Source organism: Oncorhynchus gorbuscha, linkage group LG07 (assembly GCF_021184085.1).
Source record: "Oncorhynchus gorbuscha isolate QuinsamMale2020 ecotype Even-year linkage group LG07, OgorEven_v1.0, whole genome shotgun sequence".
In the NCBI taxonomy this organism is placed as follows: domain Eukaryota; kingdom Metazoa; phylum Chordata; class Actinopteri; order Salmoniformes; family Salmonidae; genus Oncorhynchus; species Oncorhynchus gorbuscha.
Window position 1 is genome coordinate 29,218,858 of NC_060179.1, and position 27,614 is coordinate 29,246,471.

Consider the following 27,614-nt stretch of genomic DNA (forward strand, 5'->3'; position numbering starts at 1 on the left):
TACAGGACAATGGGAGACCAATGGAAAACCAAGCAGATATATTCTAGCCGCAATGTGGCACCAGCAAGCCTGCTGCGCCGATTGCATTCTGATAAATGCATGTCAGTTTCAAAGCAGAAACGCAGGGAACTAAGAAAGTGCAGCTGCATGTGTAGCTGTAAATTCTGACAGGGGCCACTGGGCCAAGTTACTGACAAGTTTATCAAGGTTATTGGGAGATGCTTTCTTCATAAAAAAAGACAAAAAAAACACTGTCCTCATGTGCTTTACTGAAGGCATGCCCTGTTCTGCGGCCAACCTTCGATTTGTGCAAATCTGTTTCTGACTGGTGTGTTGAGTGTAAATGCAAAGCCAAGGGCAGGACAGAACATAGAGTGCTGGGACAAAAGGCTGTGATATTGGATATGAGTGGCTAGGTAGAGGGTGTCAGGAGAGCCTGAATGGGCTACTATGTAACCTGTCACAAGACTTCAAGAATGTTAAAAGATACTTCCACCGGTCTTCTCAACTTGATCCTGCAGAGCGGGCTGGGGATCACCCACATCCATTTCCTCACAAGTGCCTGCGCAGGCGCAGTCACGAAATGCCTCGATGGCACAAGAGGGAACCGCAGATAAAGCTTTTCCCAACAAGGACCTTGATCCATGAGCGATCCATCTCTAGTCATTTACAGATCTAGGAGACAATGACGTAGCCCTCTGCTTCTCAGAGACACTTGATGGAGATTGAAATTAGTCCGTTCTGGCACTCTTCCGTGTTTTTTTCACTGGCATTACGAGGCAGTGGCATTTGTGAAAACTAGAGGAAACCTACTTAGCAGCAACACAAAAGACGCATTAAGGAATAGCGAGGATTAGGCATTGGGTTATGAGAAAACAGAGCTTGATGTTAAGAGCTCAGAACATATGGGCGTTGAGGGGAAATTCCTGCCCGCTTGCTCTCTCCAAGGGTCCTTTTGGGTTCTGTATAGAAGTACACAAATAGGGTTCAATGGAGGAAAGCTTATTTTTTTGGCCAGCCGGTTCTGTTTTAGCTGATAGGGTTGCACAACTTGTCCCAAGCATGCAATTTCGTTCTTCTAGTGCAATACAACGCTCAATATTTCTAAAGGAAACAAACTTAAGGAAAAACACCCTGGACCAGAGCCAGTCGACAAAATGAGTCCCACAGCCAACAACAGAAAAGTTGAATACCCAAGCAGACAGTGACAAATCTGTCGACGTACCCTTGGCCAAAGTCCTTAAGCCTTATTTGCTCCAGGTGCGTCGTGCTACTATTGCTGACCATGTAAACCAACACATTTCACAGCACGTATCTGATGTATGGGACAATAAAACATTTGTATGTACTTTTTTTACCATGCAAGACTAACCGGATAAAGGCAATACAGCACACAAGCCAGGGTCGCCAGGTGGAGCTCAAGTAACCCGCAGTGAACCTAAGACCCTGTCAGAGCATCTGACACTCCATCTGTTCACACTTAAATCCCTCCTCCCCAAAGCCTGTAAAGCAAATCTATCCCCTCTACATCCCCCCCAGCCCAACCCCCATTATAGTATTTGCCTTCATCGCATACATCAAATTTACCTTCTTGACTGCATGTATGAATTTGATCTGAAAAATTAAGCTAATTGACTGCATCCATTTTAGGCTGGGTTTCTGTACAGCACTTTGAGATATCAGCTGATGTAAGAAGGGCTATAATAAATAAATGTGATCCAAATTGGCCTTTTAATTGAGCATTGCTCAAGCAGACTTCAGTACAGATATTGGGCCCGTGTAGTGGTGATGGCCTTAGGCCACCCTGCAGCCCACTGCTCTCCACAGTGAAACCTTGTGAAGGTGGTGAGACACTATTATTTCAAATGACATCTGGCACACGTGGTGGCGCATTAGACGGAGAAGAGTCGGCATTGAACCCCTAACTAGGCAAGTACGTTAAGAACAAGTTCTTATTTACAACGACTGCCCAACCCGGCCAAACCCTAACCCAGACAACGCTGGGCATATTGTGCACGCCGCCCTACGGAACTCCCAGTCACGGTCGGTTGAGATACAGCCTGGAATCGAACCAGAGTCTGTAGTGACGCCTCTAGCACTGAGATGCAGTGCCTTAGACCGCTGCGCCACTCGGGAGCCCCATTTCAGCAAGCCATGACACCCACCATCTCAGATTGTTCCGAAATCATTTCTGTAGTTAGGAATGCTAATCTTATCTGTTTCTATAAAATGATTTGTCTGAAATTGAATTTGATCTGAAAAATTAAGCTAATTGACTGCATCCATTTTAGGCTGGGTTTCTGTACAGCACTTTTTAATTTTAATTTTACTAGGCAAGTCAGTAAAGAACAAATTCTTATTTTCAATGACGGCCTAGGAACAGTGGGTTAACTGCCTGTTCAGGGGCAGAACGACAGATTTGTACCTTGTCAGCTCAGGGATTCGAACTTGCAACCTTTCGGTTACTCGTCCAACGCTCTAACCACTAGGCTTACCCTGCCGCCCCACTTTGAGATATCAGCTGATGTAAGAAGGGCTATATAAAATAATTTGATCCAAATTGTCCCTTTAATTTATAGGCTTGACATAATATTAAATAAATATAGCACCCTACATCCGATCATCCGATCAAAACGTATTCCGACCGTTGAGTAAAGGCAAGAGGAATCCAAGAAAAGGTTAAAAAATAAATCCCGCTGCAGTACACAATATACAACCAGCATACAGTATCAGTTCTCTATATCTATAGTATTGCTACTTCCACAAGCTTTTATAAAATGGAACACAACATTATCTTTGGGTAGAAAACAAATTACTTCTACTCATGATTAAAAATAAATGATGCTGTCATTCTCACAAGTTAAGCCAGTCCTCAATGAACGCAATTCAGTTTGCCCTCTTAGCAACCTACCGCTTTAGCCCAACTCACACGGAATAGTCAAACAAATGACAACTGTGAGGGCCATCCATATGGTGTAATTCTCAAATGAAAACTATTCCTAGAAGCCCAAAACTGAGATGGAGAATTGGGCTAGTGAATTTTTCCATAAAACGATTAGAAAACATCTCTATATGTAGTTACCATTGAACCCAACACCATTAACTTTGTAAAACACCATATCGTGTGTTCGGCACTTTCACCATTAGAAACCATAACATGGAAACCATTAGAACTGCTGTTGCCTAATGGTTTGCTTGTTCACCAGGAAATGGACCAATTAATAAAGACCTTTTTGGAAGGGAATAAACCACAGAGGGGACGTTTCCTGATTAAGCCTAAAATAAGTTACTAGATGCGGATATGCCCTGATTGTTATTTTTGGGACTTCTGAATAACAAGCACACCAAGCACCATGGGCAAAATATGCCCCAGAAGGGCCAGTCCTACTGTCCATTTGTTGACAACAACAACAAAAAAATGCATCGTAGAGCTAGAAATGCCATAAACAGCTGTTGTCGCAGGACAAGGAAAGCCCAAAGGAGAACAGGCGATCATTTTATATTAGAGAGTTCTTTTATTGCTGGGTTTTCGCCACATCCATGACCCTGCATGGACCTTTGATGGCCCCCTCTCTCCGAAGCCCTCCTAGGACTGCAGGCAAAGGGAACATATGCTTTGTGTCTGCACGCAACACGGCCACAGACATGCGCTAGAGCTGCACTGTCACACCATATTTGTCTCTCGGCTTAAGCCAGCGCTGTGAACAGGGGTCTATCGGTGTGCGTTAGCAGCCCGGATTGTATGCCTTCTGCCAGCCTCACGGCACCCTGCACCACCAGGCTCACAGCGGCTGGGCTGAGTCAAGCAGGCCAGGCAATGCACCCGTGGGTACAGCAGCTTCGATCTGTGTCAGGAAACCCCAGTCTGCATCTAGCCTAACTAGAGCAGCTAGATTAAATATTAAACAACTGGATGTCTGTGTGTGCGCTTTTGTTTGTTTTAGAGCTGTACTGAGCTGCTCCCCTAAACCACTCCCTCCTTATCCATCTTAGTCCCTCCTCCAATGAGCATAACCGCATGTTTAGTAACAGTTGTCCCTTGGTGAAGTCGGCACAAACAACCAAACACGCGCCCTCTCGTCAACGTTACATCTGGGTACAAACTAAAAGACAAAGCGTGAGAGACACGAAGACTGAGGTCTAGAGTGACAAACCAGATTGTAAGCACAATCCAGTAAAATCATAGCTGAACAGAATGGTCTGGGACTCAGAGCACGACTCAAGTGGGCTCAACAGAATGGTCTACAACTTAGCCCTAAACTGACTGTTTACAAGTAACTACTTACAATGGTGCTCAAACTCTTGCTAGGGATTTTGCATACTTCTGTTGTCTAACTGTAGCTCCTTATCACCTGGGATTGTGGACAGACACTACTGGTGCCTGTGCAACTTGCTACTCTCCTCACCACCACTACTACTACATTAGCCATGTCTGAGAACCTGGCTCAGAACTTCTGAGCAGAAGCCAATGACTAAAAAGAATGGTCAAAGCTGTCGATCACAAGATACAATTCATTCCTGTGAAGACTCAATAGTGCATTGAAGCAAAATTAAGTCTATTAAGAAGGCGTCTCATGGAGACATAACATGTGAAGTTTGAGCGACTCCAGCGAGTGACATTGCAAGCTCTCAGTGAACCCCCTCGCATGGAGTAACTCAAGTTGAAGGCCGACCGGGGTCCTGCAAGCTGCTATTAGCAACTAAATTATCCTTAGAACTTCTGTGTGCGATTTTAAAATAAATTGGTTCAAGGACATGCATCTGGTGTATTAGAAGCAAAGATTGACATTTCCCCATTCACTATAATGGGGGATCCTGTTTTCTACAAACAATGCCTGCAGTACCACAGTTGGCCTTGAATTTCTGTAGTTTCAATGAGAGGGGGCAGTTGTTATCCCCATGGCAGCAGCACATCTCACTCCCTCGTCCAGGTCTGTCTCACTTCACCAGCCCCACAGCACACTAAAAACTATGGGTGACAGGGCTTTCAGTTGCAGGACTCCAGAACGCACTTCCAGACCAGTGGAGGCTGCTGGGGGGGGCTCATAATAATGGCTGGAACAAAGTAAACGGAATGGCATCAAACACATGGGAGCCATGTGTTTGATGTTGATACACTTCCACCTATTCCGCTACAGCCATTACCACATGCCTGTCCTCCCCAATTAAGGTGCCACCAACCTCCTGTGTTCCAGACACTATTAGGGCAGCAGAGCCTGTCCTCCAGCTCAAGACCATGCTGTTCAGAAAAGCTCACTCTGTTCTCATGTCCTCTGGATCTGGCGACATCTGTATATAGCTTTGATTGTCGTCTAGTGTTCTGGATTGCATTTCTTTTTTTGGTGTGACTTGGGTCTGATAAATGCGCTTTACAACTTAAATGTATTATAATTAGTATGAATTATTATTAAGTCTAGAGCACCATCATCTCCCACAGCCATTCCCCTATACTGGAGCAGGACAATGAACACAGCTGCAAATTGAGACGCGAGTCAGGCAATTTGTTCCGCCCCAGTGCTCTGGTGTAAATGAGTATGTTGCATGGCCAGATAACCATCCAGCTCCCCTAAAATAAACAAGGGACATGCAAGCAAAGCCTTGGTGATTTTTCATGTAGGAGGAGTGTGGGCGAAGGAGGGAGACTCATTCCACAAACGCCTCCTCCCTCTGTTACCAATCGGTCCATGCTAACCGGATTCCTTAGGACGTCCCGACCCCATTGAAGTTGAAATGTAAGATGGTTAGGGATATGGGAAGGACATCCCAATGATTCCGGATAGCACTGACCGTTTCCAATCCCACTGGACCATGCAGTTATTGCAGGCAACATAGTGAGGTGCCAGCAAGCTCCTTTCATCTGCTGAGTCCGTCTACACATTTGATATCATGCAGCACGCCCACTCCACTGCAGCATGAACCTCCTCTGCCTGTGACTCCAACTGCAAGCATCCAAAGGCAGAAAGAGGCCCGTTTCACCTCTGATTCCTACTCTCTGCTGTCAATGTTAATCTGAGCAGGCAGCCTCCTATCCCAGTTGCTTTGATTCCTATTGTCAATGGTTATCCAATGCAAGAATAGGACATACAGGTAACATCATACCTTTGTGTACACAGTCGTAACCCCCCAGAATATTGAAGTATCTACAACATTCACCAATGACAGTGTTTGGAATATGAATGAATGACATTTTAAACCAATTTCCAAATAAACAATGTTCTTCCTGCATTAGTTAGTTACTATGCTCAATTGATTAAATACTGATGAAGTTGACACATGTTCACAGATGCGTGACAGGCAGACAATCAAAACATCAGCCACCTGTCCCTTGGGAGTTTCTCATGGTTGCATGCCTTGATTTGACCGCGCATGATAATGATTTGTGGCGGTCAATATAGGCCACAATATGTGCTTAATTATAACCACTGGTTGCTTACCTTGGGTAAATCTCTGAGTTGGTTGGCGTCGAGGAGAAGCTCTTCCAGACTGCGGCTGTAGCGGAATATCTCGTCAGGGACATTTTGCAAATTGCAATGTCGCTTGTCCACCGACTCGACGTGGCGGTTACAGCGCCACAAAGGGATACACTTCAGCATGTCCGGCTGCCGTATTGATTTGGTTGCCGGTGCTACTCAACAATCCGCATCGGAGAGAGAAACGGGGAACGGTTGTGGGGGAGGAGGGAAAGGAAAAAATATCGACAGTGACAGATAAGAGTGGACGTCGAAATCCCGCTGCTCCCACGTCGATCCAGAGGCCAAAAATCCGGTTAAAACCAGGGACAGAATTAATTCCGATCGTCAATTGATATCCCAACTCCAGTCCTTTTCGTTGGCTCTCAGCGACTCAAATCAAACTAAAATGTTATTGATACATACAAATAATAGCTAAAGTTATCTTCCTTGATTGTTAACTTAGTCAATTTTCATTAAAATGCCATCATACTGATAATCTAAAAGAACAAACTACTAAATTAAATGAACGTTTTAATTTCCTTACTTGTGCGACAATATTAAAGCAGCCCAGTCAGCGTTAGCTAACACTAGCCCATTTGTTATTTGATACAAGGAAGCTGGCCTGTCCAGAGATCGCCAACTAACTAGGCAAATAGTAATTGGTTCCCCGTTACGAATGTGTGTTCTGCTGCTTAATGCGAGTAGTCCCGTGTAAGCACACCGAACGACCTCCCGAAGGTACGTACGGAGATGGAACTCGTTTGTGTCGCGAGCTAGTCGCTAACATTAGCCACCTTTGTGATCTCTCGTGCCTCTTTAGGCTACGGAAACAAACTGCAATATAAACGACCTTAGGAATTCAAAACCGACAATTGGCAGTCTTTCACTAACTATTTGCACTGAAAATTACAACCAGAAGTCATATGAAGCGTTTAAACCAACAAAATGTTGAAACCACAATATCAGCAACAGGATTATGTTCACTAAACCGGAGGTACCGCCGCTTTGTGGCAACCTGCGCTCGTCTGGAGGGCCACGCAGGAGTCTGGGGGGATGCGGGCAACCTGTGTGGGTCTTCGGGCTTTTGTCTCGGTCTTCATTTAGCGAACAAACATAAGCTATTTGACCAAATACCGGTCTGAAGGAAACCTCTGTAGTTAAATACTCCGCTGGGGAGTTTCCTCACTCTCCGGCCGGGTGTGTGGTGCTGTTGTAAAAATGTGGTGGGGAGTGCTAACCACGACCTTCAAGCTCCGCCCAGTGGCTCCTCCTCATTGTTGTTGTGGCTGGGTGTGCACGATTTTACACCCCCCTTCAACTGACACCTCCCAAAGGTGCAAAGACGCATTTTCTACGCCGCTCATCTCATGGCGCACACATGTCTACCAAGTGCATACTCAACATTTACTTCATAGTAATAGACATCCAACTACACATAATATTGCACTATTTTTTATAATTGTAGATTATTGTTTTTTTGTAGGACAACTACCGCCCTCCACACGGGTATGACTGCATACGCCGGCCAGTGCGAACACACATATACAGGAAAATAAAAATCAAGTGCATCCATTCATTCCTTCTTCCTCTCTCAGCAAGCACCCAAAACTGCACATAGGTAATAGCGACCCCAAGGGGCTAGGAGGTATTGAATGTGCCTTTTAGAAGATGGTTGCCTTTAGGTTCGTCGCGAAACCGCTCTGCTTTGGTTGATTATCAAATTCCCCCATCTAGCGGTAATGAAAGCAAAGTAGACTTAAACTCAGCCGAATTCAGCAAATGCGTAGGCCTGTCGTAGATTGTCAAGAGTGCGCCCGCTGACAGGTAGACATGTAACCTCATTCATGCTTGCTGAGGAACACTCAACTCGGTTATCTTATATGGAGGTAGAGTTGAGTATTGATAACTGTTCGCACGATTTGCTAGTAACATTGAAACCCCATCAGTCGATACTTGTAAAAATGTCAAATCTGAAAATGCTTACCTGTACCCATGTTTTTCTTGTACAACTACGGTCCTTCAGCAGGGTGATACAATTCATACTTGTATATACTGAAAAATATATATAAACACTATGTAAAGTGTTGGTCCCATGCTTTACAAGGTGAAATAAAAGATCACAGAAATGTTCCATATGCATAAAAAACGTATTGCTCTCAAATTTTGTGCACAAATGTGTTTGCATTCCTGTTTGTGGCCATTTCTCCTTTGCCAAGATAACCCTGACAGCTGTGGCATATCAAGAAGCTGATAAAACAGCATGATCATTACACAGGTGTACCTTGTGCTTGGTGACAAAGGCCACTCTAAAATTTGCAGGACCTCCACATCCAGCTTCTTCACCTGCGGGATCTTCTGAGACCAGCGACCGGGACAGCCGATAAAACAGAAGTTTTTCTGTCTGTAATAAAGTCCTTTTGTGGGGAAAAACTCATTCTGATTGGCTGGGCCCGGTTCCCCAGTGGGTGGGCCTATGCCCTCCCAAGGCCCACCCATGGCTGCACCCCTGCCCAGTCATGTGAAAGCCATAGATTCGGGCCTAATGAATTTGTTTAAATTGACTGATTTCCTTATGAACTGTAACTGAATAAAATCATTGAAATTGTTACATGTTGCATTTATATGTGTTCAGTATAGAGTACAACAAACTTTTTCCTAATTTGTGTTGCTCATCTGGAGAAGTAGCGGCCTTGACATATTACAAACAGATTCAATTGGCAGAAGCACACTTGTGCGGAGTTGAGCAACACAAATTAGGAAAGTCTGTTTTCGATCAATGTTTTGATTGAAAGTATGAATTTCAGCAACCAGCGGTTGTACAGGGCAAACATAGGTACGTTTTCAGAATCAACATTTTTACAATGACCAACATATTTTCATGCAACACTTGCAAAGATACAGTATAATTAAGCCCATTATAGACAACCAGTCAATTATTCAACCTTGTAAAAAAAAGCTTCCAGAATCTAAAGTTTAATATAAAATAAGCTTTATGAAACTGGGAATTCCACAATCAGAAACATTTTAACAATATAACAGATCTCATTCAAATGTGTTCAGTATCCATTTTCAATGCATCTAATTGATTGAAGCTCAATTTATAAAAATGTGGGGGAAAAATATTGTCCCAAACCCCAGTGATGTTGACAAAAAAACATGGTCTTCACAGCAAAGGTCAATAATTGCTGTCAGACCGTTTTGAAATAGCTACAGTATATTTAATAATTTTAGTTAACTGAAATGACTACGTTCTATTGAAATGTCAAGAAATTAGGAATATTAGTATTTGAAATGGGATTTTTCCTTCCCAAAACACATAAGAAATTCACAACAGACATTCACATAGTTGAAGAATTTATTTGTGGGTAAATGGGAACCAATAGCTCTAAAACGATTTTTAAAGAGTCCTGACAACTTAAAAATGGGGGTAACCTAATTAATGACTTCTCAATTTGATAACAAAAAAAACTGCAAATAATACAAAATAAATCAAGTCTTCACAGTAGGTGACAAAACAAAATCCATGAGGTGCAAATATTATTTTCTTAACCAATCCCTCAAAAGAGACCATTAATAATATTAATATCAACATCAATAAAAAAAATTACAATTTAAAAAGAGGCCCAAATCTCTAGCAGCAGTGATAGTGGCTGAAGTGAGTTTGAGCAACGGGTATGGGATGGGTGTTGGGCGACCATTTCAGACAGTTTATGCGGAGAGGTCACTACTGTTAAAGCGCTCTTGGTCGTAGACCTCCGCGATGACCTTGCGACCCCCAAACCAGCGGTCGTTGAGTGCCTGGATGGCCTTGTTCATCTCCGAGACCATGGAGAACTCCACAAAGATCTTGACGATGATCTCGGCATCCTCCTCCTCCCCCTGCTTCTCCTGGTAGATGATGACCCGGTTTACGGCACCAAACTTGCCGCACTCCTCTGTCACCTCGCCCTCCAGGTCGTCATCAATGTCCTCTGGCCCCACCATGTTCCGTAACACCATCACCGTAGACTGGGGAGGGGAAGAAAAGTCCAAATGTAAATCCTACCCAAATCGCATTACATTCAAAATAAATCTACTTTTCAGTGAAAGTACTGCAACTTTTGTACATTTTTTGCAATTAAACAAGGCAAATACAGTGCATTCGGAAAGTATTGAGACTGACTTTTCCCAAAATTTTCCAGCCTTATTCTAAAATGAATCAAATAAAAATCCTCCATCTATACACAATACTCCATAATGACAAAGCAAAAAAAGAAATTGCATTTATATAATTATTCAGACCATTTACTCAGTACTTTCTTGAAGCACCTTTGGCAGTGATTAAAGCCAATAGACTTCTTGGGTATGACACGACAAACCCGGCACACCTGTATTTGGAGAGTTTATCCCATTCTTCTCTGTTTTATCCCATGGAATAAATGTTGTGGATCTTAATGTTTTTCCTCATAATCCTGGACTATCGGACCACCATTTTATTACGTTTGCAATTGCAACAAATAATCTGCTCAGACCCCAACCAAGGAACATCAAAAGTCGTGCTATAAATTCACAGACAAAGATTCCTTGATGTCCTTCCAGATTCCCTCTGTCTACCCAAGGACGCCAGAGGACAAAAATCAGTTAACCACCTAACTGAGGAACTCAATTTAACCTTGTGCAATACCCTAGATGCAGTTGCACCCCTAAAAACTAAAAGCATTTCTCATAAGAAACTAGCTCCCTGGTACACAGAAAATACCCGAGCTCTGAAGCAAGCTTCCAGAAAATTGGAACGGAAATGGCGCCACACCAAACTGGAAGTTTTCCGACTAGCTTGGCAAGACAGTACCGAAGAGCCCTTACTGCTGCTCGATCATCCTATTTTTCTAATTTAATTGAGGAAAATAAGAACAATCCGAAATTCCTTTTTGAAACTGTCGCAAAGCTAACTAAAAAGCAGCATTCCCCAAGAGAGGATGACTTTCACTTTAGCAGTGATAAATTCATGAACTTCTTTGAGGAAAAGATTATGATTATTAGAAAGCAAATTACGGACTCCTCTTTAAATCTGCGTATTCCTTCAAAGCTCAGTTGTTCAGAGTCTACACAACTCTGCCAGGACCAAGGATCGTACTATATCTCTTCGACACAATGATGAAAATAATCATGGCCTCTAAACCTTCAAGCTGCATACTGGACCCTATTCAAAGTAAACTACTGACAGAGCTGCTTCTTGTGCTTGGCCCTCCTATGTTGAACATAATAAATGGTTCTCTATCCACCGGATGTGTACCAAACTCACTAAAAGTGGCAGTAATAAAGCCTCTCTTGAAAAAGCCAAACCTTGACCCAGAAAATATAAAAAAACTATCGGCCTATATCGAATCTTCCATTCCTCTCAAACATTTTAGAGAAGGCTGTTGCGCAGCAACTCACTGCCTTCCTGAAGACAAACAATGTATACGAAATGCTTCAGTCTGGTTTTAGACCCCATCATAGCACTGAGACGGCACTTGTGAAGATGGTAAATGACATTTTAATGGCATCGGACCGAGGCTCTGCATCTGTCCTCGTGCTCCTAGACCTTAGTGCTGCTTTTGATACCATCGATCACATTCTTTTGGAGAGATTGGAAACCCAAATTGGTCTACACGGGCAAGTTCTGGCCTGGTTTAGATCTTATCTGTCAGAAAGATATCAGTTTGTCTCTGTGACTGGTTTGTCCTCTGACAAATCAACTGTAAATTTCAGTGTTCCTCAAGGTTCCTTTTTAGGACCACTATTGTTTTCACTATATATTTTACCTCTTCGGGATGTTATTCAAAAACATAATGTTAACTTTCACTGCTATGCGGATGACACACAGCTGTACATTTCAATGAAACAAGGTGAAGCCCCAAAATTGCCCTTGCTAGAAGCATGTGTTTCAGACATAAGGAAGTGGATGGCTGCAAACCTTCTACTTTTAAACTACTACTTTTAGACAAAACAGAGATGCTTGTTCTAGGTCCCAAGAAACAAAGAGATCTTCTGTTGAATCTGACAATTAATCTTAATGGTTGTAGTCGTCTCAAATAAAACTGTGAAGGACCTCGGCGTTACTCTGGACCCTGATCTCTCTTTTGAAGAACATATCAAGACCATTTCAAGGACAGCTTTTTTCCATATTGCAAAAATCAGAAACTTTCTGTCCAAAAATGATGCAGAAAAATTAATCCATGCTTTTGTCACTTCTAGGTTATACTACTGCAATGCTCTACTTTCCGGCTACCCGGATAAAGCACTAAATAAACTTCAGTTAGTGCTAAATACGGCTGCTAGAATCCTGACTAGAACCAAAAAAATTGATCATATTACTCCAGTGCTAGACTCTCTACACTGGCTTCCTGTCAAAGCAAGGGCTGATTTCAAGGTTTTACTGCTAACCTACAAAACATTACATGGGCTTGCTCCTACCTATCTCTCTAATTTGGTCCTGCCGTACATACACGTACGCTGCGGTCACAAGACGCAGGCCTCCTAATTGTCCCTAGAATTTCTAAGCAAACAGCTGGAGGCAGGGCTTTCTCCTATAGAGCTCCATATTTTTGGAACGGTCTGCCTACCCATGTCAGAGACGCTAAACTCGGTCTCAAGCTTCAAGTCTTTACTGAAGACTCATCTCTTCAGTGGGTCATATGATTGAGTGTAGTCTGGCCCAGGAGCGGGAAGGTGAACGGAAAGGCTCTGGAGCAACGAACCGCCCTTGCTGTCTCTGCCTGGCCGGTTCCCCTCTTTCCACTGGGATTCTCTGCCTCTAACCCTATTACAGGGGCTGAGTCACTGGCTCACTGGGGCTCTCTCATGTCGTCCCTGGAAGGGGTGCGTCACCTGAGTGGGTTGATTCACTGATGTGGTCATCCTGCCTGGGTTGGCGCCCCCCCCTTTGGGTTGTGCCGTGGTGGAGATCTTTGTGGGCTATACTCAGCCTTGTCTCAGGATGGTAAGTTGGTGGTTGAGATATCCCTCTAGTGGTGTAGGGGCTGTGCTTTGGCAAAGTGGGTGGGGTTATATCCTTCCTGTTTGGCCCTGTCCGGGGGTGTCCTCGGATGGGGCCACAGTGTCTCCTGACTATTGTATTGTATTGTAGTTTGTTTCTCTCTCCCTCTCTCCCTCCTAGGACCATGCTGCTGCTCCAGTTTCAACTGTTCTGCCTTATTATTATTTGACCATGCTGGTCATTTATGAACATCTTGGCCATGTTGTTATAATCTCCACCCGGCACAGCCAGAAGAGGACTGGCCACCCCACATAGCCTGGTTCCTCTCTAGGTTTCTTCCTAGGTTTTGGCCTTTCTAGGGAGTTTTTCCTAGCCACCGTGCTTCTACACCTGCATTGCTTGCTGTTTGGGGTTTTAGGCTGAGTTTCTGTACAGAACTTTGAGATATCAACTGATGTACGAAGGGCTATATAAATAAATTTGATTTGATTCTCTGCAGATGTGTGGTGCCAGGACAACAACCTCTCCCCCAACGTGATCAAGACAAAGGAGATGATTGTGGACGAATGGAAAAGGAGGATCAAGCAAACGCCAATTCTCTTCGACAGGGCTGTAGTGGAACAGGTTGAGAGCTTCAACTTCCTTGGTGTCCATATTAACAAACTTATTTTTCTTTCATCTTTATTTAACCAGGTAGGCCAGTTGAGAACAAGTTCTCATTTACAACTGCGACCCGGCCAAGATAAAGCAAAGCAGTGGGATAAACAAACGTACAGTCAATAAAACAATAAAAAAAAGTCTATATACAGTGAGTACAAATGGCTTGAGGTGGTAAGGCAATAATTAGGCCATAGTAGCAAGGAACTTACAATTCAGCAAATTAACACTGGAGTGATAGATGTGCAGATGATGTGCAAGTAGAAATACTGGTGTGCAAAAGAGCAAAAAAAGTAAATAAAAACAATATGGGGATGAGGTAGGTAGTTGGATGGGCTTTTTACAGATCACCAGCAGCAAGCAGCAAGAGACATCATTGATATATTGATATATACAGAGAAAAGAGTCAGCCCGAGAATTGAACCCTGTGGTACCGCCCATAAAGACTGCCAGAGGTCCGGACAACAGGCCCTCCGATTTGACACACTGAACTCTATCTGAGAAGTAGTTGGTGAACCAGGCGAGGCAGTCATTTGAGAAACCAAGGCTGTTGAGTCTGCCAATAAGAATACGATGATTGAGAGTCGAAAGCCTTGGCCAGGTCGATGAAGACGGCTACATGGTACGGCCTTTTATCAATGGCGGTTATGATATCGTTTAGTACCTTGAGCGTGGCTGAGGTGCACCCGTGACCAGCTCAGAAACAGGACTGCACAGCAGAGAAGGTACAGTGGGAGTCAAAATTATCAGTGATTTGTTAACTTGGCCTTCGAAGACTTTAGAAAGGCAGGGCAGGATGGATATAGGTCTGTACCAGTTTGGATTTAGAGTGTCACCCCCTTTGAAGAGGGGGATGACCGCGCAGCTTTCCAATCTTTAGGAATCTCAGACGATATGAAAGAGAGTTTGAACTTTTTGGATTTAGAGCTACAGGATGCACATTTATTTTTGAAAAAGCTAGCCTTTGCTTTTCTAACTGACTGTGTGTATTGGTTCCTGACTTCCCTGAAAAGTTGCATATCGCGGGGACTATACGATGCAAGTGCAGTCCGCCACAGGATGTTTTTGTGCTAGTCAAGGGCAGTCTAGTCTGGAGTGAACCAAGGGCTTTATCTATTCTTAGTTCTTCATTTTTTGAAAGGGGAATGCTTATTTAAGATGGGAAAGAAAGAAAATTACTTTTAAAGAACAGCCAGGCATCCTCTACTGATGGGATGAGGTCAACATCCTTCCAGGATACCCGAGCCAGGTTGATTAGAAAGGCCTGCTCGCTGAAGTGTTTTAGGGAGCGTTTGACAGTGATTTGACCGCAGACCCATAGTGGATGCAGGCAATGAGGCAGTGATTGCTGAGATCCTGATTGAAAACAGCAGAGGTGGATTTGGAAGGCAAGTTGGTCAGGATAATATCTATGAGGGTGCCCATGTTTACGGATTTAGGGTTGTACCTGGTGGGTTCCTTGATAATTTGTGTGAGATTGAGGGCATCTACAGTGAGCTTAGATTGTAGGACGGCCGGGGTGTTAAGCATGTCCCAGTTCAGGTCACCTAACTGTATGAACTCTGAAGATAGATGGGGGGCGATCAATTCACATATGGTGTCCAGGGCACAACTGGGGGCAGAGGGGGGTCTATAACTAGAGGCAACGGTGAGAGACTTGTTTCTGGAAAGGTGGATTTTTAAAAGTAGGGGCTCTAATTGTTTGGGCACAGACTTGGATAGTATGACTGAACTTTGCAGGCTCTCTCTGCAGTGGATTTCAACTACTCCCCCTTTGGCAGTTCCATCTTCACAGAAAATGTTGTAGTTGGGGATGGAAATTTCAGAATTTTTGGTGGCCTTCCTAAGCCAGGATTCAGACACGGCATGGACATTAGGGTTGGTAGAGTGTGCTAAAGAAGTGAATTTAAAAATATATATATATTAAAATTTAGGGAGGAGGATTCTGATGTATCAAATACTTATGTCACGCAATAAAATTCAAATTAATTACTTAAAAATCATACAATGTGATTTTTTAGATTCAGTCTCTCACATTTGAAGTGTACCTATGATAAAAATTACAGACCTCTACATGCTTTGTAAGTAGGAAAACCTGAAAAATCGGCAGTGTATCAAATAATTATTCTCCCCACTCTATGTAGCCAGGTTATCAAAGGCCGGTTGAGGGCACAACTGATGGAATTACGTCGGCAGACCAGTCGTGATTGAACGGCGGGTCCCCGTGTCGACAAAGGGTCCAGGCCAGTTGGCAAAAGAGGTATTGTTGCTGGAGTAATTTTGTTTGCTAGCCAGGAGATGCGCCTGGCTGGCGGCTAACTAGTGCTAGCGTCAGGACAAGGGAGTTAGCCACTATAGCCACTCGGTAGCAGCGATGATCCGATGCAAAGATCCAGAGCTTACGGCAAGAATCCGGTGGTGTAGTGGATTCTAGTCGTGTTAGTTAAGAGTCCGGGAGGCATCAGCGGTGTAGCCGAGAGATCATAGGGTCCACTGAGCAGGCCCGGGAGATGGGCCTAGCTCAAGGATAGCTTTGGGCTGGGCAACTCGGTGGCAGCTTGCTTGCTGTGATGATCAGGAGTAATGGTGCAGGGCTTACGGCAGGAATCCGGTGTTGTAGTGGAGAAAAACAGTCCGATATGCACAGGGTTCGTAACGCAGTTAAAACCTGCTGCAGAGCACTCAGGACCTTAGACTGGGGCGAAGGTTCACCTTCCAACAGGACAACGACCCTAAGCACACAGCCAAGACAATGCAGGAGTGGCTTCAGGACAAGTCTCTGAATGTCCTTGAGTAGCCAAGCCAGAGCCCGGACTTGAAACCGATCTAACATCTCTGGAGACACCTGAAAACAGCTGTGCAGCGATGCTCCACATCCAACCTGACAGAGCTTGAGAGAATCTGCAGAGAAGAATGGAGGAATTCCCCAAATACGGGTGTGCCAAGCTTGTAGATATAGCATAGAAGAATTGAGGCTGTAATCGCTGCCAAAGGTGCTTCAACAAAGTACTGAGTAAAGGGTCTGAATAGTTATAAAATGTACAAACATTTGTAAAAAACTGTTTTTGCTTTGTCATTATTGGGTAGGTGGAGGTGGGGGGGGAACAATTTAATCTATTTTAGAATGAGGTTGTAACGCAACCACGTGGGAAAAGTGTAGGGTTCTGAATACTTTCCGAAAGCACTATATACACACGATCTTCATGTGTGATCTTACCTCTGATTTCCTCAGCAGTTTCTGCATGACCATGTGCCTGGCGCTGCTTCCGGAAATGCTCATGTGTTCTTGGTCGCTCAACATCTCCTGGCCTGTCCCATCCTGCAGCATCTCTTTCTCCTCCTGCTTCTTCTTCTGAAGCTCTTGTAGAGAGGGGTTGATTTGGGCCGGGTTGGTGATCACAGGTGGTGAGGCCAGCACAGGGTTGACCAGGCCCACCTGGGGCAGCACTGGCAGGTTAGGACGCACTGGTGTCACACCTACAGGGACATTCACACACACATCAGCCATACATAAATACATCTTCATTGATATGGTTTCTCCGAGAGAACATGGCCATTCATAGGAGTCAAAACCTGTTGCAATTTCACTGTTCCTCTAATTGGTCGCATGTGAACCGAACCAACTGCAGTCAAGCTTTTTTTAACACAAAAACTACATAAACTGGCTGACCAGATAATCCTGCTCAACACAGTAGCATTGAGTAGATAAGATACACACTTGAAATAATTTAAAACGATCCTCTAAACCTCTAAAAAGATTCAAAACAGTGCACAGGTCAGTGGACAATACTCTGTACTCACACATGTCTCGATACACACCTGTGATCATTCCGGGGGCCTGGGCAGCCATGACTGCCTGAGGGATGCCCATAGAGCCCATCGGACCCATTTGTCCCATTTGTCCCATCTGACTCATTTGGCCCATCTGGTTCGCCCCGGCCATCGCCCCCAAGATGGACGCCCCGGTCACAGCCTCCTTGAGAGAGGGGCGGGACGCATTAGCAGGAAAACACAGTGAGGTTGCACAGTCAGACTTTATACAGCATGTATAGTGCTCTACTCTGCATTAGGGTTGGGGGATGTTTTCCTTTGTCCTATCGTGATTAAGTACCCATAAAACATTGCAATATTTAATGATACTGACCCCCTACTGGCCAACCACCCAAAAGACTTAACAAAAATACAATTTTTAAAAAGACTGGTAAAAAAGGACCACTAGCGCGAGCTCGCAAGACAGTCGGAGGGAAAGTCGTTAATATTCTAGAGTTAAGTCAGGTGACTGGTTGAGTCTTCTAGGGTGAGTGACATCACAAGTGTTTCTTGTTCACCAGCATGAGCACTAAGCACTGAACAAGTTGGGAAACCCAGCTTCAGCTTAATTAAGAAATATATTAAAGCCTTACCAGCTAGCTAACCTATCCATTTTACTGTCTGATCCTTCATAAAACGAGTCCACTAATTGTTATTTTTTTACCTTTCCGCAAGCCATCTGTTGCTTGATATGAGCAAGTTCACACAAATGAATCAAATAATAGATCATCCACAACTAGTTGGCTAGTAACATTTGTGGCTATTGGCTGGCCAGTCAACTTCGTGTATGTAAACTTCTGACCCACTAAAATTGTGATAGTGAGTTATAAGTGAAATAGTCTGTCTGTAAACAATTGTTGAAAAAATGACTTGTCAGGCTCGAAGTAAATGTCATAACCGACTTGCCAAAACTATAGTTTGTTATCAACAAATTTGTGGAGTGGTTGAAAAACAGGTTTTAATGACTCCAACCTAAGTGTAAGTAAACTTCCGACTTCAACTGTATATATAAATCATTCTGACAGGACATTTTGTGCTGCTTTGTTGAAAATCTTAGCTCCGTCTACATTGTTCTTTCATTGTGTAAATGGTTTAACATTTATTGAAACTGCTATAGCCTGCATAACCTAAGGAATAGGCAACTTGCCATGGCCATCACTACAATTGTCAGATTAGTAGTGCCAAGCCAATATACAATATTCTACAACTACAAATTGCCAATATAAACTTCCACTGAACTCAACAATACTATTTATTACTAAACAGAACTATGACTACTGTTAACAGTGCCAGATATAGCAGTGAGGGTGTGTGCTTGCTTAAGCAGTGAGACTCCAGGGAGTAATTCGCTTCTACACCCAAAAGCACTGAACAAAAATATAAAACACAAGTGTTGGTCCCATGTTTTATGGGCTGAAAAAATAAATCCCATAAATGTTCCATATGCACAAATAGCTTATTTCTCAAATCGTTAACAAATTTGTTTACATCCATGTTAGTTAGCATTTCTCCTTTGCCAAGATAATTCATCCACCTGACAGATGTGGCCTATCAAGAAGATGATTAAAAACATATGATCATTACACAAGGGCACCTTGTGCTGAAAAAAAAAAAAGTTTTGCAGTTGACACAACACCACAGATGTTTCAAGTTGGGGGAGCATTCAGTTTGACATGCTGGCTGCAGGAATGTCCACCAGAGCTGTTGCCAGAGAATTGAATGTTCATTTTTCTACAACAAGCTGCCTCTAAAGTCAGACCACACGTAACCTTTCGTGTGTGTGGGGGGGGGGGACTGATTCTGATTGGCCTATGCCATCCAAAGCCCACCCATGGCTGCGCCCCTGCCCAGTCATGTGAAATCCATAGATTAGGGCCTAATGAATGCATTTCATCTGACTGATTTCCTTATATGAACAATAACCCAGTAAAATCTTGGCATGTTTGTGTTAACATTTGTGTTCAGTATATTTTACAGGAGTAGAATTGCTTCTTAGTATTAATAGTACTTAGAATTACAAGGGAAGAGGGCCAGCCCTCATTTCACAGGGGATAAACTTTTGCAACCGTGGGTTGAGCTCACATCACAACAAGCAGACATGGCACAGCAAATGTTGTTAGCAAACACAGAGCAGTGAGCATAGAAGACTTTATATTGCCCTGCACGGGTTCTGCATTATCAATTCATCAAATACTGTTTTAAATTCTACGGCAGGGCAAATCAAAATATATGTTAATGTGCACAGAAAATAGAAGATTCAGATTTATATACACATACATTATATTTCTTATACTTATCACATTTTAACAAAAGGTCACACCTAGCTACCTACAGTGAGCTCCAAAAGTAGTGGGACAGTGACAAATATTTTGTTGTTTTGGCTCTATACTCCAGCACTTTGGATTTGAAACGATACAGTAACTGAGGTTAAAGTGCAGATTTTCAGCTTTAATTTGAGGGTATTTGGATATCGGGTGAACCGTTTAGAAATTAAAGCACTATTTGTACAGTTTCCCCCCCATTTTTAGGAGACCAAAAGTATTGGGACAAATTCACTTCTGTATTATACATTAAAATGTTTAGTATTTGGTCCTATATTCATAGCACGCAATGACTACATCAAGCTTGTGACTCTACACATTTTTTGGATGTATTTATTGTTTGTTTTGGTTGCGTTTCAGATTATTTTGTGCCCATAGAAATTAATGGTAAATAATGGAGTCACTTAGTGTAAATAAGAATATAATCTTTCTAAACACTTCAACATTAATGTGGATGCTACAGTGATTATGGATAATCCTGAGTAATGATTAGTGAGAAAGTTAGAGGCACATATATTTTTTGTAGTTAGACTTGTCGCATCGCTGCAACAGGAGTCGCTAGAGCGCGATGGGACATGGACATCCCGGCCGGCCAAACCCTCCCCTAACCTGGACGATGCTGGACCAATTGTGCGCCGCCTCATGGGTCACCTGGCCGGCTTCAACACAGCCTGGGATTGAACCCGGGCCTGTAGTGACGCCTCAAGCATTGCGATGCAGTGTCTTAAACCGCTACGCCACTCGGGAGGCTAGCACAAATATTTGTACTAGTTTAATATACATAAGTGACTTTGTCCCAATATGTTTGGTCCCCCATGTACAAAAAGTGGAGTAATTTCTAAATGGGTCACCAGATACGGGTGAAAATACCCTCAAATTAAAGCTGACAGTCAGCACTTTACCCCCAGTCATTGTATCATTTCAAATCCGAAGTGCTGAAGTACAGAGCCAAAATAACAAGAAAATGTGTCACTGTCCCAACACTTTTGGAGCTCACTGTATATCAGAGGTATATTTACCTGGAAGGCCAATAGATCCCTTTGGAAGGGAATCATACTTGCCTGGGCCGTTATCTTAGCGGTGGCTGCTGCAGCAGCCACGGCTGCAGCGGGCGGCAGGCCACCAGGCTGGGTGGGGGTCAGCATGGGCATGGGCGGGGTTACGGCCTTGCCCACCCGCAAGTACTGGCCCCCCAGGTCAAACAGGTTCATGGAGGACACTGCATCCAGGGACGACTGGGGCTTGTCATACTCTGCCAGGTAGAGAGGGGGGAAAAGAAGAGTTAGGAGGAAAAACACACAGCAACAGCACATCCTGAGGGCCGCCAAACGCCTCTCTGCTCACCGATGAAGCCAAAGCTCTTGTGTCTTCCTGTGGTGGGGTCCCTGGCTAACGTGCAGGACTTGATCCTCCCGAAGGCCTCAAAGACGCTCTTGATGTCCTCGTCTGAGAGGTCAGGGTGGACGGAAGCCACGAAGATCCGGTTGTAGGCGCGCGCCTCCTCTGCCAGCTGGTCGATGATGGGTTGCGCCTGACCAATGTTACCTGGCCGCCCCACCTACAGCACAGATACCAGCACAGGGCCAATGAGTGGGGTGTCACAGCCCACTGACCGAGCAACGCAACACCTCGAGCTCCAAAACCGAAGGAGACCATTTCTCTTTGCAATTGGTCCCGTGTGGCTCAGCTGGTAGAGCATGGTGCTTGCAACACCAGGGTTGTGGGTTCGATTCCCACGGGGACCAGTACGAAAATGTACCAAAAAAAATAATGTACGCACTCACTACTGTAAGTTGCTCTGGATAAGAGCATCCGCTAAATAACTAAAATGTAATCGCAGCCCAATGTATTCTTTGCCAAGTTTCCACTAGCCTTGCTAAACAGCATCTTTCCACCAGGGCTTTCTGCAAAGGCTTAGGTAATACGAGTGATGTGAAACGTGACAAACCTGCACTATAGAGTAGACAACACCTTCTTTTGACACTTTTCTCACTCTCCCCCTTTTCTTTCTGGATTATAGAAACTGACAACATACCAACAACTCAGATAGTCACTTTAAAATCGTCACCTGGAAATTAACTAGAGCGAAGATCACGTAAAAAAAGAAAAACGAAAAGAAGAAAATAGCCTGTCTAGAACTCATGAAGATAATTCTACTGTAAAAGCTGCTTCACTCACTCAGGCAGTTTCGAACAACACTGAAAGGCCTGTTCAGAATGCCTCAGCCAGAGCTGCGGCTGAGGATCAACTAGTGGAAATGCTTAAAGAATTAACAAGATAAAACCACACGTGGCTAGCACTACACTTTCTAGAGTAGTTTGAGGTATCTCCTCTAACTGTCCATCTATAGGCTAGAGTTTGGAGCGTCTCTATTAGCGGCTATGTAGTATATGATCTGTGCTGCAGGTGGGGCGGCCAAGCGACACCAACCAGGCGCAGCCCATCATCAGCACATCTCGGACACAGAGCAACACATCATCGTACGCTGCCCGGGCATCCTAGAGGAACTGGTCACTAAAACAATGTGGTGATGACATCATGGAAGCAGAACACAGCAGACATTCACAAAAAAACACCCGCGCGCACACAGACATGCGCGCACACACACAAAACACACACGCACCCAAACACACACACGCATACCTGTAAATGAATTGACATACATACAAGCAAAGAAAGACAAAAGAAATGAGTGGCTTTAGATAACACTTCCATACAGAATTTAGAGAGACTACCAATTAGTGATTCACACAGAAATAATAGTTCAGTTACACGGAAAGAGCGAAATGAAGATTTCGAACTGGATCCATGCGTTCTCGATAGAAATGAAAAGAAAACAAAAAGGTTAAAAAGGTAATAGCAGGAGCACCCCTCTTTCCAGGGCTATAGAGGGGGTTCTGAGAGGTCCACTTCCACTGGGCCGGACAGGCTGACTCTCCAGGCCACTCACCTTGATGTTCCTGCCCCCAAGCATGACTGAGTTCATCTGCTCCAAAGCCAGCTGTGCCGCCTCCGGGATCTCATACTCCACAAAGGCAAAGCCCTGCACAGACAGATACAACCATGGGACAACAGTCCACCGCATTACAGACACGTGCATGCCACATTCCCCTGTTGTGCTTCAGTTTCCCCTCACATCATTTAGTATAGATGTGATTCTAATCACATTGCAACGCTGTGTGATGTGGTTTAAGGGTGCTCTATACACGGACCTTGTGCTTCATTGTAACGGAGTCCCATGACATGTCAATGCTCTTGATGGGGCCAAAAGGGGCAAAGGCCTGTCTGATGGTGTCCTCCCCGAGCTCATAGTATATGGAGCCCACATACACCCGACACATGATGGCTAGAGCACGCTGACGCTGAGCCGCCACCTGGTAACCCCGGAGAAAAACACACCATGATGTTTAGGGGGTCTATGAAAGCAAGAACACACTAAAATAAATATATCTAGATGTGTATGGGCAAATTATTTTTTATATTGAAATGTAATTGATTTGTTTAATTCTGTATGGTGTTTGCTTTTCCCAACAATAGACGTACAGGCCAATGTCAGGGACAGACGCAATCTGGGCATACGCAACAGAGTCCCGGACAACGATTTTGCGACTATCTACACAAAGATGAACAATTTGGTGAATGCTGGCACCCAAACAGCTACGTAAATTTTAAAAAATGCTTCTTATTACTGCATTAATATGGGTGAAAGCACTGAAGGTGACATGGATGTCCTTCGCTAATATTTGGCTCCTGAAACGGACCTGTAGTCCAGGGCTGCATATAGTGTATATTGTGACATTTCAACATGGCAAACAAATTAAATAAACACCTATATCAGTTGAATAACATCCATTAAAAGCCTAAGGAAAACATTTTACACTTACGTCTCTAAGGGGAGTGAGGGATGGTTAACCACTGAAAGCAGAGTTTACTGGGTCCTTTACTCAAGTATTTGTTACTTGAGCATAGCTGCTTTTACTATCACCCACAGACAACTAACAGCCTAATCTATTACAAAAGAGAAAAGTGATTTCCCCTATTACAGCATCAAATTTGAGATTGCCAAAAATTCCTGTTTGAGCAGTTCTCTCATCTTAGGTTATTGAAAGAGACTGCTAACCCTCTTTAGCCCCACACCAAAGATGGCTTTTTCAGCTTCAATCAATGCAAAGTACAAGCATATTTACAAAGAAGACATGGACTTCCCCCATGTTAATTTTCTCAACCACCCTTGGATAGCCATTTCAGGCTAGTGTAAAAAGCCATCATACTGCTAAAATGCCCCGATGAAGTTTGTATTGTGCTCAAATGTATGAATTCATACATAACGTCCTAATATAAATCACTTTCAGTGTAATAACAAACAAAAAACACATCAACAGCTGTTGCCACTAGTGGAAGTACTTCTGGGCATTTCTTCTGAAATGGTGCAGTGGGCATACAAACACAGCTTCAATAACCAGACTGAATTAAGCTTAAACAGTGTGTGTAAGAACTGGTTCCTCATAATTATTATGTTAAAAACCATGTCTTCTTTTGAAATATGAGTTCTTTGGTCAGCTGCTATGGCTATGATTGAGGCCAGAGTGGCCAATCAAAGAAGGGTAACTGTCCTTTTTAACAGGAATGCGAACAGAGAAAAAAAGTTTAATAATCTATTGACCGATTGTAAAGGTGAGAGAGGATCTCCAAAGCCCATTGTCACTGCTGCCATCTGAAAGACAGTAAAGATGAAAAAGGTGCTGAAAAGTAGGTTAGATATATATTTAAGCTTTGCTTTTTCAAATGTCATTGCTTTGATATACATCAGCTAGACACACATCCCCTAAAAGACTTTCAGGAGTGATTTGACTTTCCCTCTGCAGTCCCACCCACTCCAATCTGCCCCAAAGCATTTCACAATATTACCCCACATTCAAGACATTCAAAAGCCCTATGTGGGACCAAGTGCAAAGCATTCAACATGTTTAACTAAGTCTTCATGTTGATCTTCTCCAGCTGAAAAAGAAGAGGCAGAAGCAAGAGGACAAACATCCCTATCCCATCACCGTAAGCAGAGAAATACGTTACTATTGTTTTGTGCTACTGAACAATCAAGTATTGTTTGTAACTACAAAGTTACTAGGGCAGATGCTTTTAACTGTGCATGTGATTTTCCAAGTTACTCTTAGAAATAAGGCTAAAATTGAGTGTGGTTGGTGTTAAGGGAATAACATATGGTCAAGAGGATGGATAGTTTAGTTGCAGGAGTACAGAATTCAGTACATCTCACCTGCAAGTTGGTGAGCTGCTGTTGCTGATGGGCAATGGTCTGCTTCACCAAGACACTCTTAATGCTCTGCTCCATGGCATATTTCTTTGCCTGGAGAAAAGTCCGTCAGCGTGAGAAAGAATCGTGGAACCGCAGACAAATTGACTGATCTTGAGTCATTACGTATACACCTGTATGTAGTCATGCTTATGTAGTAGGCTCACCCTTTGTAGAGCCTCCTGCTGCTCCGGGGTGAGAGGCGGCAGGCCAAGCTTCCCACCTGTGCCCTGTCCATTCTCCATCATCAGAGCTGTCCCTCCCTGAAGAATCACAGCAGGAAAGAAATTAATACATCTGAGCATCCTCAGAGGCAGGAACACTTATTCATTGGATAAATTGCCATGCACTGCACATTTGGTATGCTGCATGTCTGTTCTTCTATGACCATCTTTAAGAGATTTGAGGTATAGAGATTGAGAATCATCACAGTGCATATATCGTACTGGAGAAGCGGAAGCAGTTAATCTGGATTTGGAAGCAGTAATCTCAATTAGAATAGTTATAGGCCTAAAAGCACAAAATCCGACCAGTCACCAGTGATTGGAACGCACAATGGGTGCGTAGAGATGATTTCCTTACCTACAACCTGATAAACGCTGGGACCACCAGAGGCAGGATAACCCCAAGGGGAAGAGTGATGGGGAAGCCTTAACAATTCAAAAAGTCTGAGAGAGAGAAAATGCTTTCAAACTAATGGTAGCAGCTGCAAGGCGGTAAACTTGGTATCCTCCATTTGCACCGAGTGTTTGCCTAGGTAATTTCCTAACAATTTAGCTAGATAACTATGTAGCTAGTTAGTATATAATGCATAGTGTTCGTATAGAAGCAAGTACAAAGCTAGCTAAAGTTAACTAAGTTCGTTGACTAACTTGATACACTTCAGTAAAGCTCAATTTAACGTCGGTTGGGCTAACGTTAACTGACTGTAGCTCGCCTAACTAGCAGTCTAGCTAAACTGGTCGATGCATCGTTAGGCTAAATAACATTTCACCATTTTCAATCATGACTCGTGCATTGTAATTCCAACAATAGTCTGTCACACTAGCAGCTCGATCTGTGATTAGTTGGCTACAAATACGACACATTTAGCGATTGCTTTATTTGTGTAGCTAAATAGCATTAGCCAGGAGCATATTGTCGCAGTAGATAGCAAGCTAGCTAGCTAAAAGGCCTCATGCCTAAATTCAGGTTTTATAAATTAAACATGGTTAATGGGAATAAACCAATAATTCCCACAATATATGTATACGCACAACTATTAAACAAAGAAAACAATAACGGAGTTCATATTTAACTTATTTAGCAAGCTATTTACCGCAATCTCCGTCAACGCCATAAGCACACCTTCTTGAATAGGCCCCGCCGTTCTTCTTCTTCTTTAAATTGAATTAGCGGATTGCGTCAAACTGTGAGGTGCATACATCGCCATCTCCTGTACTGGAGTGTGAGTCCGGTCACTGGCCACTGACTGTATCCCTATATAGCTACACAAAAATGGAAGGGAAAAGGACTGGGAAAAGGGAAGAAATATTGCCCTATAAACAACAACAACTCACCAGTATTATGCTACTTGGCCCTATCTGATCCTACACCAGGCCCGGCAGCTTGAGAGAACGGCAAACCATTTTCAACCATCTTGTACACCCAAGTACTTCTCTGTAGCTGCCACCACAGCATCTATTTTATGTGATTTACGTTCCATTTCTGCGGTACAGTTGATAACCATGGCTTTGAATGTTAAGAAGCCAACCTTAATGAAGCACATGGTATTCCTATTGCTCTCTATTGGCCTTGACCTACTCACGGGGAGCCTCTTAGGATGCCTTGCCCTGGACCGATCTTCCTCTACTACTCTCTTCACTGCCTCAGAATACGACACCTTGTGTGCTACTCTGACCCTGGCAACCTCGACCTGTCTTTCTCTAACCGGGACACTTCTGATCTCCAGCAACATGGGTATCCCTCAATGATGTATATAAGAATAAGGTATTTTATTGTCACATACACTGGATAGGTGCAGCCGTTAGGCTACTTGCCACCTTGGATTGCTGATGTTATGTATTGGCCAATAACAGGCCATATTGACACTACTCAGAAAAGCAGTC

General features: G+C 43.6%; 2 protein-coding genes and 1 non-coding gene across 22 annotated transcripts in view; 1 reads left to right on the top strand and 2 right to left on the bottom strand.

Annotated features, from left to right (window-relative positions):
- The window catches only part of scrib (scribble planar cell polarity protein), a 105,281-nt gene extending 97,599 nt beyond the window's left edge, over nt 1–7,682 (bottom strand). For 9 of the 16 annotated variants that reach the window (XM_046356062.1, XM_046356061.1, XM_046356070.1 and 6 more), the window contains exon 1: nt 6,435–7,679. In XM_046356062.1, the coding sequence (XP_046212018.1) occupies nt 6,435–6,593 (159 nt within the window). In that variant the 5' untranslated portion in view covers nt 6,594–7,679. Of the gene's footprint in view, nt 1–6,434 lie in introns of all 16 variants that reach the window. The other 7 variants (XM_046356074.1, XM_046356073.1, XM_046356072.1 and 4 more) reach the window with 3 other exon arrangements.
- A 2,111-nt stretch (nt 7,683–9,793) lies between these two features.
- On the bottom strand, nt 9,794–26,900 carry LOC124039753 (poly(U)-binding-splicing factor PUF60-like). Of its 5 annotated transcripts, XM_046356077.1 has the most exons (12): nt 26,825–26,900; nt 26,089–26,174; nt 25,674–25,769; nt 25,471–25,560; nt 24,862–24,912; nt 23,411–23,572; nt 23,149–23,241; nt 21,543–21,756; nt 21,218–21,450; nt 17,869–18,043; nt 17,285–17,544; nt 9,794–10,460 (listed from the first exon to the last, which is right to left on the bottom strand). In XM_046356077.1, exons 3-12 carry the CDS (start codon nt 25,752–25,754, stop codon nt 10,161–10,163), a joined length of 1,659 nt encoding a protein of 552 aa, XP_046212033.1. In that variant the 5' UTR covers nt 25,755–25,769; nt 26,089–26,174; nt 26,825–26,900; the 3' UTR covers nt 9,794–10,160. The 5 variants fall into 5 exon arrangements, with proteins under 5 accessions (XP_046212033.1, XP_046212035.1, XP_046212034.1 ...); XM_046356079.1 differs by lacking the exon at nt 26,089–26,174 and having other exon boundaries at nt 17,887–18,043; nt 21,260–21,450; nt 26,825–26,860; XM_046356078.1 differs by lacking the exon at nt 26,089–26,174 and having other exon boundaries at nt 21,260–21,450; nt 26,825–26,860.
- trnaa-ugc lies at nt 21,869–21,943 on the top strand. The gene has a single exon. It is a non-coding gene; the product is annotated as a tRNA-Ala (tRNA).
- Nucleotides 26,901–27,614: the final 714 nt, after the last annotated feature.